Source organism: Poecilia reticulata, linkage group LG19, assembly GCF_000633615.1.
Source record: "Poecilia reticulata strain Guanapo linkage group LG19, Guppy_female_1.0+MT, whole genome shotgun sequence".
NCBI classification, from domain to species: Eukaryota; Metazoa; Chordata; class Actinopteri; order Cyprinodontiformes; family Poeciliidae; genus Poecilia; species Poecilia reticulata.
In genome coordinates, this window is record NC_024349.1 from 9,428,028 (window position 1) to 9,443,201 (window position 15,174).

The 15,174-nt window shown below is 41.7% G+C and overlaps 1 protein-coding gene across 20 annotated transcripts in view; it reads right to left on the reverse strand.

The window, feature by feature from the left end:
* tcf7l2 (transcription factor 7 like 2) overlaps positions 1-15,174 on the reverse strand; it is a 107,328-nt gene that overhangs the window by 22,504 nt on the left and 69,650 nt on the right. For all 20 annotated transcript variants that reach the window (XM_008436840.2, XM_008436836.2, XM_008436835.2 and 17 more), the window contains one exon: positions 435-567. In XM_008436840.2, coding sequence (XP_008435062.1) covers positions 435-567 — 133 coding nt within the window. The remainder of the gene's footprint in view (positions 1-434; positions 568-15,174) is intronic.

The following is a 15,174-nucleotide window of genomic DNA, read 5'->3' on the forward strand; positions in this document are numbered from 1 at the left end:
CATTCTGGCAAGTGGCCCAAAAAAAAGTTGTGTTTAGTGTCCCGTTGACAGATTCTCCCACCGGAGCTGCATGTCCCTGCAGCTCCTCCAGAGCAACCAAAGGCTGTTTCTCAGAATTATGTTAACTCTTATCAGAACAACTGCGTTTATACGGAATCTTATTCAGGTTTGGAGCTGAAAATAGTGCGTGCCGCACTTTTCAGATTTGTACTTGTAGAATAATTTGAAAGTGACATGTCGGTCCCCCCCCCCCCCCAACTTCAAAATTATGCACAACTTTACACTTAAACACACAATTGGTGGTCAAATGTGAGAAAAACATCAAGAGGTGCGAATATCTCCCCCAAAAAATTAACTTGAGATTCTGACTTTGTTTGCCCCTCCCCCCACTGTAAATATTTATAGAGTGAAAGAAACACCAGCTGGGGGCTTACCTGTTTTGGGATCCACGTCTGTCTGTAGGTGAGGTGGGGGGTTCCCCGGTGTGAAGTGCTCATTGCTGTAGGTGATCAGAGGCGTGAGGGGGTGCACATGGTGCGGGTGCTGTACCACTGGAACCTTATTAGACTGACAGAAAGAAGGATGTGCAGGAATATAAAAAGAAAGAAGAGAGAGAGAAAAGAGAAGAGAGAGGGGTGTCAATATTTAGGTTTAAAACTGAGGGCGACAGCTAAAGAGTCGCAACTCGGTCTGAAAGACGGGGCGGGGGGGGGGAAACAAAACAAAAACGGATCAAATTCTGGTTACTCTCAAGGTGCCAAAACCGCCAAACCACAGCAAAAATAGCATGGTTTGTAATTAAAAACACTTCTGCGGCATCAACCCTGGAATTCGGTAACACAATCTAAGAGGTTTGTGGGCTTGCCAGTTCCTATTTGGGCGTCATATTGGATGAAACACTTTTAAACCACCGCTGCAGCGAAGTAATCGATCATCTGTAAACCACGAAATCAAGGCAGCGGGAGTAAATCTGCAGCCATTAGCAGCTCCAGTCCAGCTCCAATATGCCCTCCACCCTCTACTTTATTTACTCCCTGAGGGTCTCAGTCCTGGAGAGTGTGGTTAGTAGTGTAATAAGGGTAGGGGGGTAAATAGAAGAGAGGTGGGGCTGAAAATCCATTTCTGAATTTTTTTTTTGCCAAATTAGTTTTAGCTATGTAATCTTCTCTTTGTGCTCCTAAGTGGAGCAGACCCCCGTTTTTTTTTTTTTTTTCAATTACCCATAGATTACAGTGGAGCTTTAGGGGTCTGGTGTTAACAGCAGCTCGGGTCCTCTCAGTCGGGCCGGGACGGGACAGGGACTGACACGCACAGTCCCCCTGAACATGAGATAACCAGATTAGAACCGCGCCGCAAGATTAGGCAGCTCTCGCCTCTTTACCCACACATCCTTACCCTGCCCTCAGCAGCCAAAGAAGCAGCACTAATCAGGCTTATCATAACATGGATGATATGTTCAGGAGGGGCGAGAGGAGTAAGACACCAAGCAGCTTCTGAGTGTGTGTGTGTGTGTGTGTGTGTGTGTGTGTGCGTGCGTGCGTGCGTGCGTGCGTGCGTGCGTGTGTGTGTGTTCGGTCTCTTCTCTCGCAGGCCACACACCCTCATTAGTGACTTTAAACCGTGCAAGAGAGAAAGAAGGCTCCACTGTGGCACATTTCCACCAGACTTTGAAAAACATTAATGGGTCTAGATGCCGGCGGGGGGTGGTGGGGGGTGGGGGGGGTGCTACACGCTTAAGATGCGCGGTTGCCCCGGCGCTCGTCGACAATACAAAATGCAAGAGCTCGCGGGCCGAGGGCAGGACAAAAAAATGTGTGCGGAGCTTAACACCGCAAAACTACTCATGCGCACAGGCAATTTGAGGAGGGAGCCATCGCTAATACAGCAACAGTCCATCCAAAACCCAAACTCCTAATTCTGTCCTGGTAGTTCAGCCTAGAACAAGTATAGTATAGAGCTTTCTTTCCACAGTGGCAATGATAGAGGAGTGTGTGGGGGGGGGAGAGAGACAGGGGGGCCAGTGGTTGCTTTTCCCTATTGCCGTGGTCCCAATGAAAGATTAATGAACCTCAGCAGAACTCCAGGGAGGCACAGAGACTCCTGGGACTCATTCACAGCCCAGAGCTGAAAAGGCTAGGGAGGGGAGAGGGAGGAGGGGGGAGGCAGGACGGACGGGAGGGATGTGTTTGTGTGTCGAGGAGGGGTGACGGGGAGGGGGGGCAGGAATAGGTGGAATGAGATTCCTTAAAAAGAAACCAAGACTCTCATTTGGAACCCAAATCTGATCTGTACATTCACAGCAACGACAAAAAAAAAGGAATAAAAGTGAAGAAACGATCAGGACGCAGCTCAAGAGTTAGCAGGTCAACGGAAGAAGACGCTCCTTCCCCACAAGCCCTCACCTCCTAACCTCCACCTCCCCCCCAATCCCCACCTCGAGTAATGATGTGAAAGAATGTTGTGAGTTCCTTAACGCTCTGCGTTAAAAAGCTTTAGTAGCCATTTATACAAGTTCCTTTGTCCAGTGACAACAGCCATTGAGGCGAGGGTTCAAAATGGCCATCCAGTGAGAGCAAGTCTAGAGGGTGTGCGATGGGGCTGAAAGGGAAGCTGGAGGCCGCACTATTTACATCACAGTTGCTCACAGAGTTGAGGTAAGCCCCTTCCTCCCCCCCGAGAATGATGCAAAAACCAATATATTCCAGTCAGCAGCTGGAAATCGAAGCAGAGTTTCAATACAGAGATAATTTGGTAAGTCGGGTGTAATGCTTTTAGAAAAGTTTCCAACAAAACAGTCAAAAAAATCAATTGTTGCATCTGTGTTGAGTTGACTGAGTGTTGCAATATTAAACCGGCTAAGGTATTCCATGTCAAAGTGAAATCTGTTTCACAAAGAGCTGTCCAGTGGCTACAAGCACAACTTTTATCTTGCAATGTGTATAACAGCAGTGCTTACACCTGGACACCTTGTTGTGTCATTATTGAGACTTATTTTGGAATAAGATTGAAAGTAGTTCTTGAGGTTCTCTCTGATGAAGCAAGATGAAGGCTTCTTATCGGACTGGCTTTCAAAACTCCTAGGAAAGTGGTGAAAAAGCCTCCACTACTTTTAAATAATATATTTGGAATTATAACTGGCTAACCATCAGTTCCTGATGACGCTAACATTAGCTCCCATTTCATTGCTTGCAGTAGAAGCAAAAATTTTAGTTACTTCACCTTTTTTTTTTTTTTTTATAGCTAGGATTGCATTTTATCATCTTTAGTTGGAGTGATCAAACAATCCAAGAACAATAAATGATGCTAAAACTAGCACCTGCCCCCTAATCCCTACAAAAAAAGGTATTTCCGTATTTAGCAACCCTGGACTGCATTACATCTGGTTTAAAATCTAAAAAAATATAGGCTGATTAAATATTGCAGGAATACTGCAGCTAGTTAGTCATTAACCACTAACTATGCTGCATCTCCCAAGCTTTCTACTGATTGTAAACTCATCCACTTCAGTTTTTAGAAACCTTGGATTGCATTATGTCTCTTCTTTAAAATCTTAAAATCATGAAGCGATGAACTATTGCAAGAAAACAATTGGCTAACTATAAACCCCTAACTATGCTAATGCTTGCATCTTCTTTATAGCTAACTGTTCACCCTGAACCATAAGGGTCATTTAGCAGTTTTCTAACAGTCTTCAGATGAAAATCTGAAATATTTTCATCCACGAAAAAGTGTGAAACTTTAGTGCGAATTAGCGGCTAACCATTAGCCACTAACGTCATTGTGCTTCATAGCTTTTCACTAAACTAAAGGGTCAATTTAATGCCGTTTTAGTTAATGTAGACTGCAGTTGTTTATCCTTCATTAATGATTGAATGTTTTTAGACTTATCAAAATTTAACTGGTTTATACGGAAGAGGATTACCAAAAAGATTACTTTAATTTTAGGCTTTCGTAAAAGACCTTTTCATCAGATTTCTGACTTTCTTTCAGAATTCAGAAGAGTAATAATTCTGACTTTAATAGCTGAATTCTGATTTTTTTCTTTCAGCGGGCCTAATCCTAATGGCAATAATATTGTTCAATGTTGATTTGATGATATCACTTTGACTAAAGCACATTTTCTGCTCTCTTTTCCTCCCTGACACAGTATTTATGTTACAATCTTGTACATACTGTACAGTGTATTATTCTTGTTTTTGTTTCTACGTGTTTTATTACTTTTATCTGTGTGATAATCTACATGCCAACATCAGGGGCTGCGCATTATTTGCATTCAGTTTTTGAAAGCATGAAACTTAAAAAAAATATAGCCTACCACACTTCACATCCAAACTTTGCTCATATAAAAGTGTTTTTAAAATGCAGTTGGAGACTTTTATCCATTTGTGAAAACATGAACAGGGAGCATTTTCAGTATTGCTTCACCACTGACTCAGACTTCAATGATCATAAAAATCACAATATGATCAAAAAACAACCTGAACGATTTTAACTTTTGTTTTTTGTTTTTTTTTTTATTGGGATTCTTGGTTTTCCTCAAAAATATTGCTAAAATCATGAGCTGCATTTATTGCTACAAACTTTGTTCTAGCAGCCAGCGGTCGCTGTGGGAAGCAGCAACTCCAGCACCTGTCTTGCACGACCACAGCAGGACAATATACAAGCTCATCTCACACAGAAGGACACAAAAGCAGGTGACGTGGGAGACTGGACTCTTCTTTTTGCTCCACAAAAGCCAGGAGGAAAATAAATAAATAAATAAATAAAAACTCTTCCTGCTCCTGCCACCCCTGCTGACTCGCATCTTCCCAGCATCTCTCTTCTTATGACAAACAAACAGATTTTCAAGCCTGAGAAAAAGGATACTTGATTCAAAAGTCCAAAAACTACTTTTTAAAGGTACGGTGCTTATCCTTTTTTTCAACTAACTGAATTTATGACAACAAAACGCATCTGCACACATGAAAAGCATCATGAATCAACAAACAATGTCACCCATTCGTGTACGAGAAAAGAGGAAACGGAGAAAAGCCTTTTGAAAGTGGACGAATAAATGAGCTGCTTCAAGTTCTCCCTCTGTGGGGGTGAAAGTGGGGGAGCAGAACAAGGCAGATAGAGGAGAAAAAGTGACAGCAGGACGGAGAAAGACAAAGAGAGGGAGCACAAGAGGTGGAGGCCGGACAGGAAAAAGCTGTTGGCCTTGCATTTCCGCCTGGTGGCACCTCGCAGGGCCAATTTGAGCCCTAAATGTGAAGGTGGCGACCTTGTGAGCCCCTGTGGGGGTCTGGAGCCCCCTGTCCTTCTGCTTTATGTCATGATATGATGAGTTGTCACAACAGCTTGCGGGGCGCTAATGAGCTGTAGTGAGGCCAGGGCAGGGAAAGGGAAGGGAAGAGCGGACAGAGATGTGGGGATGACAGCGATGTGATGGATTAGAGAGCCTCTGAATTCCTAAAGCAAGCAAAAAAAACGTCTGCAGTGCTTTTCCCCAGATCCAAGTGACACAACACAGTAAAAAAAAAAAACACACACACAAACAAACAAAAGCAATACTGAGGAAAAGTGCTTAATTTAGTGCATCTCTTCAAGCTTGAAGTTGATTCAAGCAAAAGTAAAAGGAAGTCTCAGCAATCATCTGCTTTCACTCATCTTCAGTTTCTGTTATCACTATTATCCTCTGGGAGGCTTAGAAAGCCCCCCTCCACGGAAACAGATCTTCATCTCCAAATACACGCCCTGCACCCCCAATATCATGACAACAAGCACAAACAGACAAGTACTTCAGGATTTGGCTCAGATACAAGCCAACGTAGTAAACAGTGTTTCTACAAATTACTTACGTCAAAACTGAACACTTTCCAAATGCACATTCCCAGAGTTCTCTTCACTTTCAGGGGGATTTTTTATTATAAAATTGAGATGCACCAATAAACCCATGGTCAGTATCTTAACTGCAGGTCAAATCGCTGTTTATTGAATGAATCGAAAGTAGCAACTAGCATCATTTTTGGCTCACAGTGAGAAATATGTACTTTGTTTAATTAGTAAAAATCCCATGAAGATTAGAAACATATGCTTTGGACAAAATTGGATATAATGTAGTTCACCGATTTGCTGTTGGAATCAAATCTACTACCTTTATCAAACATCTTGAAGCATGAAGATGTTTGTCCATCTTTTGAGTCTCAAAGAAAACCAGAAATCTGCATCCATCAGGAAAAGTCAAGGAAGGAAGATTTAGAATAACAGGATATTTTCTTACTACTACTATCTATTACTTATTGAGACCTGGAAAACACGTAAGAAATTTCACCCTTTTCCAAACTTTCCAAACTCCCAGAAATCCGGTTTAAAGTAAAACTGAACATGAAAGCCTTTGGCCAACTTCTCGTGTGTCCAAACCGAAACCCGACTGTCTTTATTCCACAACATTCAGAACCTGTAACTGTTATTACGTCGGGACGTTTAAAAAGACCGAAAAAATACGAAGAAGTTGATCAGTTCTTTCGCAGGGAAGATGCATCTCAGAGGGCCAAGGAGCTCAGGAGACCAGTTATATTTAAAAGTTAATCTATTCACTTTGCTGCAGTGACACGCCGACTGCTTGATCAGAGAGCCGAACAAAAATATTATGTGGGCCAGAGCCTTTGCTCCCCTTTCCTCCTGCTCTCTCTCTCTTTCTCTCTCTCTCTCTCTCCGCCAGCACTTCAAGTCGTTCGTCACCATTTATTTGCGCTTCCCATCTTTGATAGTCGGCACATCAAATAGAATCGCAGAAAGGACATGCTCAGATATGTCAGGGATAAATAAAATCAAATAGCTTAAATATGGAGTGCTATTTGGCAGAACTGTTGTATTCTGTGAAGACAAATCGCCTCTTAGACAAGCATGTGTGTTAAAGCAGCTTCCTCCCCCCCCCCACTCATCCCTTTCAGGGTAAACAGGCTCTTGAACTCCCCATACCTGAGTTGAAGGGGGCTTCTCTAAGAGGTGATGTTGCATCACGGTGTTAAGAGCCAGACTGAATTCTGCCTTTTGAAATGCAATCAGCCCCTCAGAATTTCATCTGAAAGCCAAGCAATTAGAAATCTGAATTGGGAGGCGACATTAACAAAGGGATATGTTAATCTGCGAGGAAATTGAAATCTTACTTTACATTTTATGGTTAAGGCATGAGCTGGATCAAATAATATTTTTTTTTTTTTTTTTTGTCGAGTAAAGATGGTTTCCCTTTGAGATGATCACGTCTCGGTGATGCACCTTTTAGTTTACTCCAAATGTCTTCTTTACGATATTTGTTTGATCTTGACAAAACTGTTTTTGAATTTGGGTGTTCCTATAAAATTAAACAAGAAATAAGCAAGAGTCAGACTGAGATCCCCGCTGTATGCAGAGATTCACAGTGTAAAAATACATTTAGAATAAAATGATCTATTTGCTTTAATTTGAAACAGAAACACTACATTTATTTGTTATTAGCAAAATAAAATACATATTTTCTTACAATTATAACAATTAATTGTTATCTTCATTTTGGCTTCACCAAAATGTGAATGTTATGGATATATTTCCAAATGCCAAATTTGACATTCTGATAAGTGAGGCAAAAGTGCGATAGCCTTCTTTCAGCCAGTGCACAGCAACAAGTGGGGGAAGGGCATTGCTCCACGCAGCTGGAGAAGATTCTAGTCCAAACAAAAAGACCGTAAGCCATAGGAACAATTTAGTGGTTCTGAAACAGCAACTTTTCAAAACTTTCTGTTGATTTTTGATACATTAACAAACCTTAGAAGAAATTATTGCTATTCTACTTATGTTTTTACAGTAATAACACAATTTAATGGCGAGGATAAGCAGGAAGCCTTAAAATAAATGTATTTTGTATAACAGCTGAACAATCTCACAGAGATTTGGAGATTTTTTTTTTCTTTACCTCCCTTACATCCTCATCAGTGTACATGGTGGTAAGATGAACCTTGGCGATTTGTTTATAACAGTTAAAACTGTTTTAAAATGATTGTTGGCCAGTCTGACTGTAGATGTTCGCAGCTTCAGGTGAGGAGTTCATTTGTTTTTATTTCCTGTTTTATTTCGACGTCATGTTTTCTTGTGTTTCCCATTCTGAAGAACGGTGGAGAGGAAACGGGCCTGTGCTGCGTCATGTTTACGTCCCGGGGAAACAGGAAGTCCTCAAAAGTCTGATCAACTTTAAATAAAAGTTATTCAAAAAATGTTTTAGTTCAATTTAATTTATATGAACCATCATGGCATCAATAAATATAGTACCAGGGATTTAAACAAAAGATAATAATAAAGTAGATTCAATTGAACTGAACTGAATCTTTCTTGGTCTTTGTCTTCCTCGTCACAGTTCCAGGTGTTCTAAATGTTTAAATTATGTATTTGATTGTAGAAAAGGAAAAGGCAATGAGTTGTTTGGTTTCCCGTCTGACTTGAATGGTATGTTTCCTTGCCTTGCCCATTTTGAAGAGCGGATAATTGAAACGGGCTTCTGGCTCCTGTCATATTTATTTATTTATTTATTTTTAATTTCCTTTATTTAACCAGGTAAACCCCGCTGAGATCCAAATTTCATTTTCTACAGGGACCATTGCATTTACAGACACTTTCTCTCCCCACCCACTACAAACGCACTTTAGTTACAGGTTTGGCTTTTTTTTTTTTCTCTCTAAATATTTCACTGTAAGGTTACGCTGCTGCAGCAAAGGATGTTTCTGCTTCCAGTAAAAACAGGGGGGGGGGGGCGAACGGGGCGCACAGTCATTTATGCACAGACGATTGTTTGACCCCGACCCTCGCACAAACAGCGCAAAGTTGTCCAAACGCCGCTCAGAGCCTTGAGAAACAGCAGAGACGGTGAGGAAGCCGGGGAGCAGAGGCGCGTTACTCACCCAGCTGCTCAGATTGAGGTGCCAGCAGCCCACCTGCTGCAGGAGCGAGAGCCCGGGGCCCAACGCTCCTGCCTGGGCTCCCGCCTCCTCCGGCCTGACTCCATCCCGCGGGTACATGACCCCCTCTGTCCCACCCCTCCTTTGACTCCCCCTTCCTCCTCCTTTTTTCCTCTTTTGGATGCTTTATTCTTCTTCTTCTTTTGTCTGTTTGCACACGTGTGTTTAGAGTCCCGGCTGTGTTTGGCGACGCAGCCAGCTGACCAGCGAACGCCCCGGATTTGCACACCAGGCTGTGTGCATCTCAACCACGCAAGGCCTCGGTTCCGCAAAGTTTCAAAGCCACCACGGAAACCGACAGTCTCTTCTTCTTCTTCTTTGTCGGGGTAAGTTTTGATGCCGGCGACAAAAAAATAAATAAACAAAAATGACGACAGAGAGGAAAAGGAATCGCTCTGTAACGTCAGGTTTCCACGAGCAGGAAAAACTCACTCACGAAACGGCAAAAAAAAATAAAAAAAATTAACACTAATCCCCTCTGTGTGACGGGTGTGTGTCTGCGTGTCTCAGGACCGTGTCTGCGTGAGTTAGTGTGTGGGCTCTGCGGCGCCTCCAGGATGCCCAGAGACGAACTGGCAGCTTGAAACAGCTTTGGCTACGAGGAAAAGCGAGCAAAAGCAAGAGATCGAAACAAAGAGGAAGGAGCAGGAGAGAGGAAAGAGAGAGGAAAGAAAAAAAAAAGGAACAAGACACAACAACATCCACAAAGGGAGGGCAGGCTCAGCAAAGTGTGGCCAACAGTCACTTCGTCTGTGTGATGCTGACAGTCCAGACTTCATGCCCACTTTTCAGGAGGGAAGCAAGTCTTCACTCTGACACCAACCTGGCACTTTTCATTGCACTCGTTTTAGGTTTTTCTCTCCTTTTGCGCTCTCCCCGTTTTACAAACAATACCTTAGAGTGGAGAGCAATTGTTGTGTTAACATTCAGACGCCCCCCTCGCTAAACTCCATTCAAGGTTCCTGTGAACAAGGCCTCCAGCCCCTCCTCGCCGTCCACCTCTTCCCATTCTCCTTCCTCCGCTACAAAACATTCAGTGACTTAAAACAGGAAAAGGAAATAATAAGAAAAGTTTTTGGAGAAGTCAGGGTGATTTTTTATTTTTTTACATAAAAAATGTTTTCAAATAAATAAAAATTGCTTTTTTATTTTTGATTTAAAAAGATGGCCAACAAAAAGAAAAATTTAATTGCCGTCCCTTTAAATATCTATTTTAATTAAAGAACATTTATGCAAACTGTCTAAAAATAAAAAATAAATAATTTCCTGATTACAATGATTTATTTTAACTAAAAATGACAAAATAATATTAAGAAATGCTAAATTCATTGCAATTTTTACATTATTCAGTTATCTCCACTTGTCACTCTTTAATAACCTCTAAGAGCTTAAATCTAAATAATGACCGTAACAAATTAAATATTTATTGAATAAGTAATTTCTCCCCCCCCTGAGCACAAGTAACTTTTAATATGTTTTTAAAATAATTGAAAGGTCTGTGTTGATTAAAAGTTATGCTAAAAAATTGATACAATAAACTGTTTAACTGTGGCTACGTTTACATTTCTATAGCATTCTTAGCTTAAAGTTGGCACCTTAAAACAACTGAAAACTTTTTTCCTCTAATTGAATCCCACTTTCTTCCGTTTTTCCCTCTTTTTCTGCAGCCTCTCCATCCCTGTCAGGACCCTGCGCTTCTCTTGGCCTGCAGCTAGCAATCCTGAGGCCCTCAGGAGCCAAAACAAAAGCCCCCGAGAATGTTCTTTACACAACTCGGACAATAGCGCCGGGGCTTCGGCTTGACAAGTAAAAGAGCTCCGACAAGGCGGCGGCTAATTGCCTGCCCTCCCTCCATTCAGCCGCCCCGCCATGCTCCTGCCATCTCCTTTTGTCCCACGTGCGCGCTCCAAAGTAAACTGCCACCTCGCCGGCGAGTGATGGACAGCTCACAATCACTCGGCCACAATGGCGTCGACGCCGCGGCGCGAGAGAAACGTGGACATTTAAAAAAAAAAAAAGAGAGAGAGAGAGAGAGAAAAAGAAAGCGGGGAAGAAGAAGGGGAAAAAAGAACGGATTCCATTCCTAAAAGCGGTTTTAGGAATTTAAACGAGTTAAGCAACATTAAAAAGAAAGTTTTGCAAAAGCTGGGAAATGGGCTCAACTATGAAATAAATCCACGTTTTTGCAAATAAGAAAAAAAACAAAACAAATTCAACATCAAAGTCCATGCTTTTGTATTTTGTAAATTACTATAAAAATTGACAAAAATTTACATTTTTAAAACTATTAATTGTCAATGCGTTTAAAGACGAATTACTTAAGAAAAGCTTGCAAAATTACATCCAGTCTGATTGGTTAATATCGAAAGAAGCAAAGGAATGGAGCAGTAAATGGTACATTTAAATGTTAAAATAATACAAACTGAAATGTCCCTCAGTGTAAGCAATAAAATTAATAATTAGTGTCTGTTTAATTTAAGAAAAAAAGTACAATAAATAAATGAGATTTAGTTTTGATGTCTTGCAATAATACGCTGTCAGGCTGTCAGCACAAAGCAATCAAACAGTGCCTTTCATTATCCAAATTGTCAATCTGTCACTTAGCAGCATAAGTGTTATAAATTGCCAAACAAACGGCAGAAAAAAAATAAGTTTGCAAGCAAAATCCAATCAGGACATAACATTTAAAGTCAAACAGGCGGCGGAAAGTGAAAAACCACGGCGATTAAAATGTTAAAAAGCCTTACCATTTAAAAGAGCTGTATTTGGGATGCTGCTCGGTTCCTGGTTAAAACAAGCATGCTGGCACTCATGGTAGTGCACAGACTTCAAGCAGACTCCCACCACCATGTCAGCCACTAATCCACTGGGGGGCAGCACCTCATCTACGGCAGCCCCCTTCGCTAAAGCCCCGATGGATTACGCCGATAAGACGGCGGTCGGAGGAACCGGGGCGAGAGCCGAGGCACGCAGGAGCGGCTCCTGACCGTCCCAGAGCGGTGGAAGAGGGGACCGGGGCCCCGAGCCGGCTGCTCACTCTCAGCCTCCCCATGCATTCAAACACGCGCTCTCCTCCGCGTCTGACCAGGACTCCCCTCTCACCCCCTCGCCCATCTTCATATCCCCCCCTAATAAGCTCTTTTGTGTCCATCTCGCTTTCTTTGATAAGTTGAAAGCACAACAACAACAACAAAAAAAAAAAAGAGGCAGCGAGAGAAAAGGGCTTTTCTCTCAGCGGCTCGGCAGACATAAAGGTGCTGGAGTGCCGGTCTATAGGAGTTGCCCTAACTTGGCTAAACTCGAGCAGCGGGGTGTCTCTCGTCATGTCATTAATCCTCCCAAAAAAAAAAACTAGCCACGCTCCATTCAGCGCCAGTCACACCGGATTAAATGCTAAATAAGGAAAAAAGAAAAACAAAACACAAACAGCAAAAAAAAAAAAAAAAGGTATCCCCGAGAAGAGAAAGCATCCCGATCCGGGGCGAAGTTGAAGCGACGTCGAATGTGATAAATGCGACTGATTTTTAATTTTTTTTATTCAAGAAGCAAGTAAAAGTATATATAAAAAAAGAACACACACAAAAAAAAAAACAAAAAAACATTTGTCCGTACAAGATGATGATGGAAGAGAAGCTCCTGCACCTCCGGACTCTAAAGTCAGACGAAAAGGGAACCAACAGCAGCTAAAATAACAGCAAAAGGCACAAATAAGCAGATGAAGCCGAAGCACGGATTTAAGAAGAGCCGGCATAAGAAAATTCAACCCGGTCCAAATGATGGCTTGAAGAGAGGAAGCCCACTCTTAAAGCCGTGATCCGACCATCCACTATACCACCGCTGTGAGCCTTTTAACCACAGCAAGAAAAAAATTACTATTGATCTTCAAATGGCGATAATTGAAAAGATCAAAAAGATTAAACAAAAAGAAAAGAAAAAAAAAATTGAGATTGCGCTGACTTACCATGTTGTGCTCCCCTTTTTTTAGTTGCCGAGTTTTTCGTTTAAATGTAGGGGGGAAAAAAGGAGAAAAAAAAAAAAAGAGGGAAAAATATTTGCTCAAAGATGCAGCATTGGCGGTGTCAGATTTTTTGCAGCAGCCTCTTGATCGTATTACTTCCACAGTCCTGGTTTCCAATGCGTCTGAACTTTTTCCCTTTCTCTTTTATTTTGTTTGTGGTACCTAGCCTTTTTTCCCCCCTGCTTAAGACTTTAAAAGCCTTCGGCTCAGCAAAGCAGCGCAAATTATCTTGCCACCTTGCTCAGCTCTGATGCTTTGGCCGCCAACTTCGGAAAGGCCCTTTACTACTGCATCAAAATTAGCATTGTCAAAGCAGTTAATGAATATTAATATTGTATTTGTCATTGGAGCTGGCCCATTGCTGAACTCCAAGTCATCCATCAGGGACAAGATTAAGCACACAATTATTTCTGACTGACAGGGACCAAATCTGCAAGTTTTTTTTTTTTCCCTTCTTCTTTTCTTTTTCTCCTCCAACAATTTAAAGAAAAAGACACAACATCATCTTAAGGTACCTCCCAAGAGACGAGACAAGATTAATACACTTTTAATGAAGCGAGATTTCATGGTGCACGAACAGCAGGAGCATCCAGAAAATAGAAAAAGGAGATTATTACATTTTTTTTGTCTCTACTCTATTCATTTTAAAAGATGGGCATGTTTTGAAATTACAGCAAATTTTGGATTAAATTTCAAACATAAAAAGAAGATTCCCTTTTTTTTCCCCCTTCCTCTTTTAGGGGAAAATGAGCAGATCCCTTATCTGGGATCGGTTTTTTTTTTCCCCACCTTTGTCGGAGCACGGAGATGAATAAAAGAATAAGACGTACGAGTGCGAGCTGCGCCGCGAACATCGCCGGCGCTAAATTTAACATGAAACATTCATTAAAATCCCGGGACCTCCGGCGCTCTGTCTCGGCAGAGCCCAGCGGAGAGCCGACCGCTGAGGACCACACACACACACACACACACACACGGAGGCAGCGCCTGCATCAGCAGCATCCGCTGCAGCAGCACAGCAGCACTTCAGCTGCATCCCGGAGAATCCTCTCTGTCAAACAAGGCGCTTTTACTGCTCCACGAAGCCTCATCCAACACGCCACAAAGCAGGATTTAAAAGTGCTTCTAAATCACATCTGTCAATTTTCCAGGACATTTTTAAGACAGAAAAATCCAACAAACCCGCATCCCACTCTGTGCACAAGTCCTTAATCATAAAGGCTTTTCAGCAATCTAACACCTGATTGTTTTTTTTTTTTAATTTCATTTCTTAAACCGAACCTTTTCGTTTTTTTCCACTCTCCAAAAAAAAAAATCCCTGATTATTTTTCACCGCTTCCTGATTTCCGGTTAATTTAAAAACTCGTTTACAGTTTCCAGCTCTCGAACAGAACTCGAACTTAAATTTAAAGCAAACAAAAAACAAAAAAAGCACCAACAGAATCGCGCGCACACATACAAAGGAATAGCAGATGTGGGGCACAGCGACGCCAGCAGCTCGATAAACCGGCCCGAATGCGAGGAGGTCAAGCTGCGGGCTTCACCTCGGAGCGCCGGGCTCCTGCCGACCACCCTGCTGACCACCCTGCCGGCTCCTTAATACCATTAGCAACCCTTAGATGAACATATTAAATTGGCCTTTTGTTCTGACGGTGCGGGTCTGGCCGCAGCCAGCCACTGGTTTCACGGCATCGAATGCAGATGGTGCTGCTTTATGTGTTTTTTTTTTTTTCTTCACTGAAATGAAAAGCTCTTAAAGAAACTGTTCCGTTCTCACAAACTGTTCTGATTGTCAAAAGCCGTCGGCTCTATTTTTTCCCCCATTGTTTGTTTGCTAAAACTTAAAAAGAAAAAAAAAAGAAAAAATCAGTTTGGTGTTCATCAAATTGTTCTAGTTTTACGGTTATAGCTAAAAACATCTAGAGATGCCAAATTAACCATTTAAGCTGTTAGAGAAAACTTAAAAATGTACAATTACACTTTAAATAAAAACAGAAAATTCTACCAATTAAGTAACTTTTAATTAAAAAGTTTGTTGCTTCAATTGTAAAAAAAAAAAGTTATAATAAATTGATAAACACTGCCTTAAATAAATGAATAAAAAAAAAACTAAAGTGCAGAGCTGTCTAATAAAATTCCACTAAATGAATCCTACAAATCATTTTTTATTTAAACACACACACATAT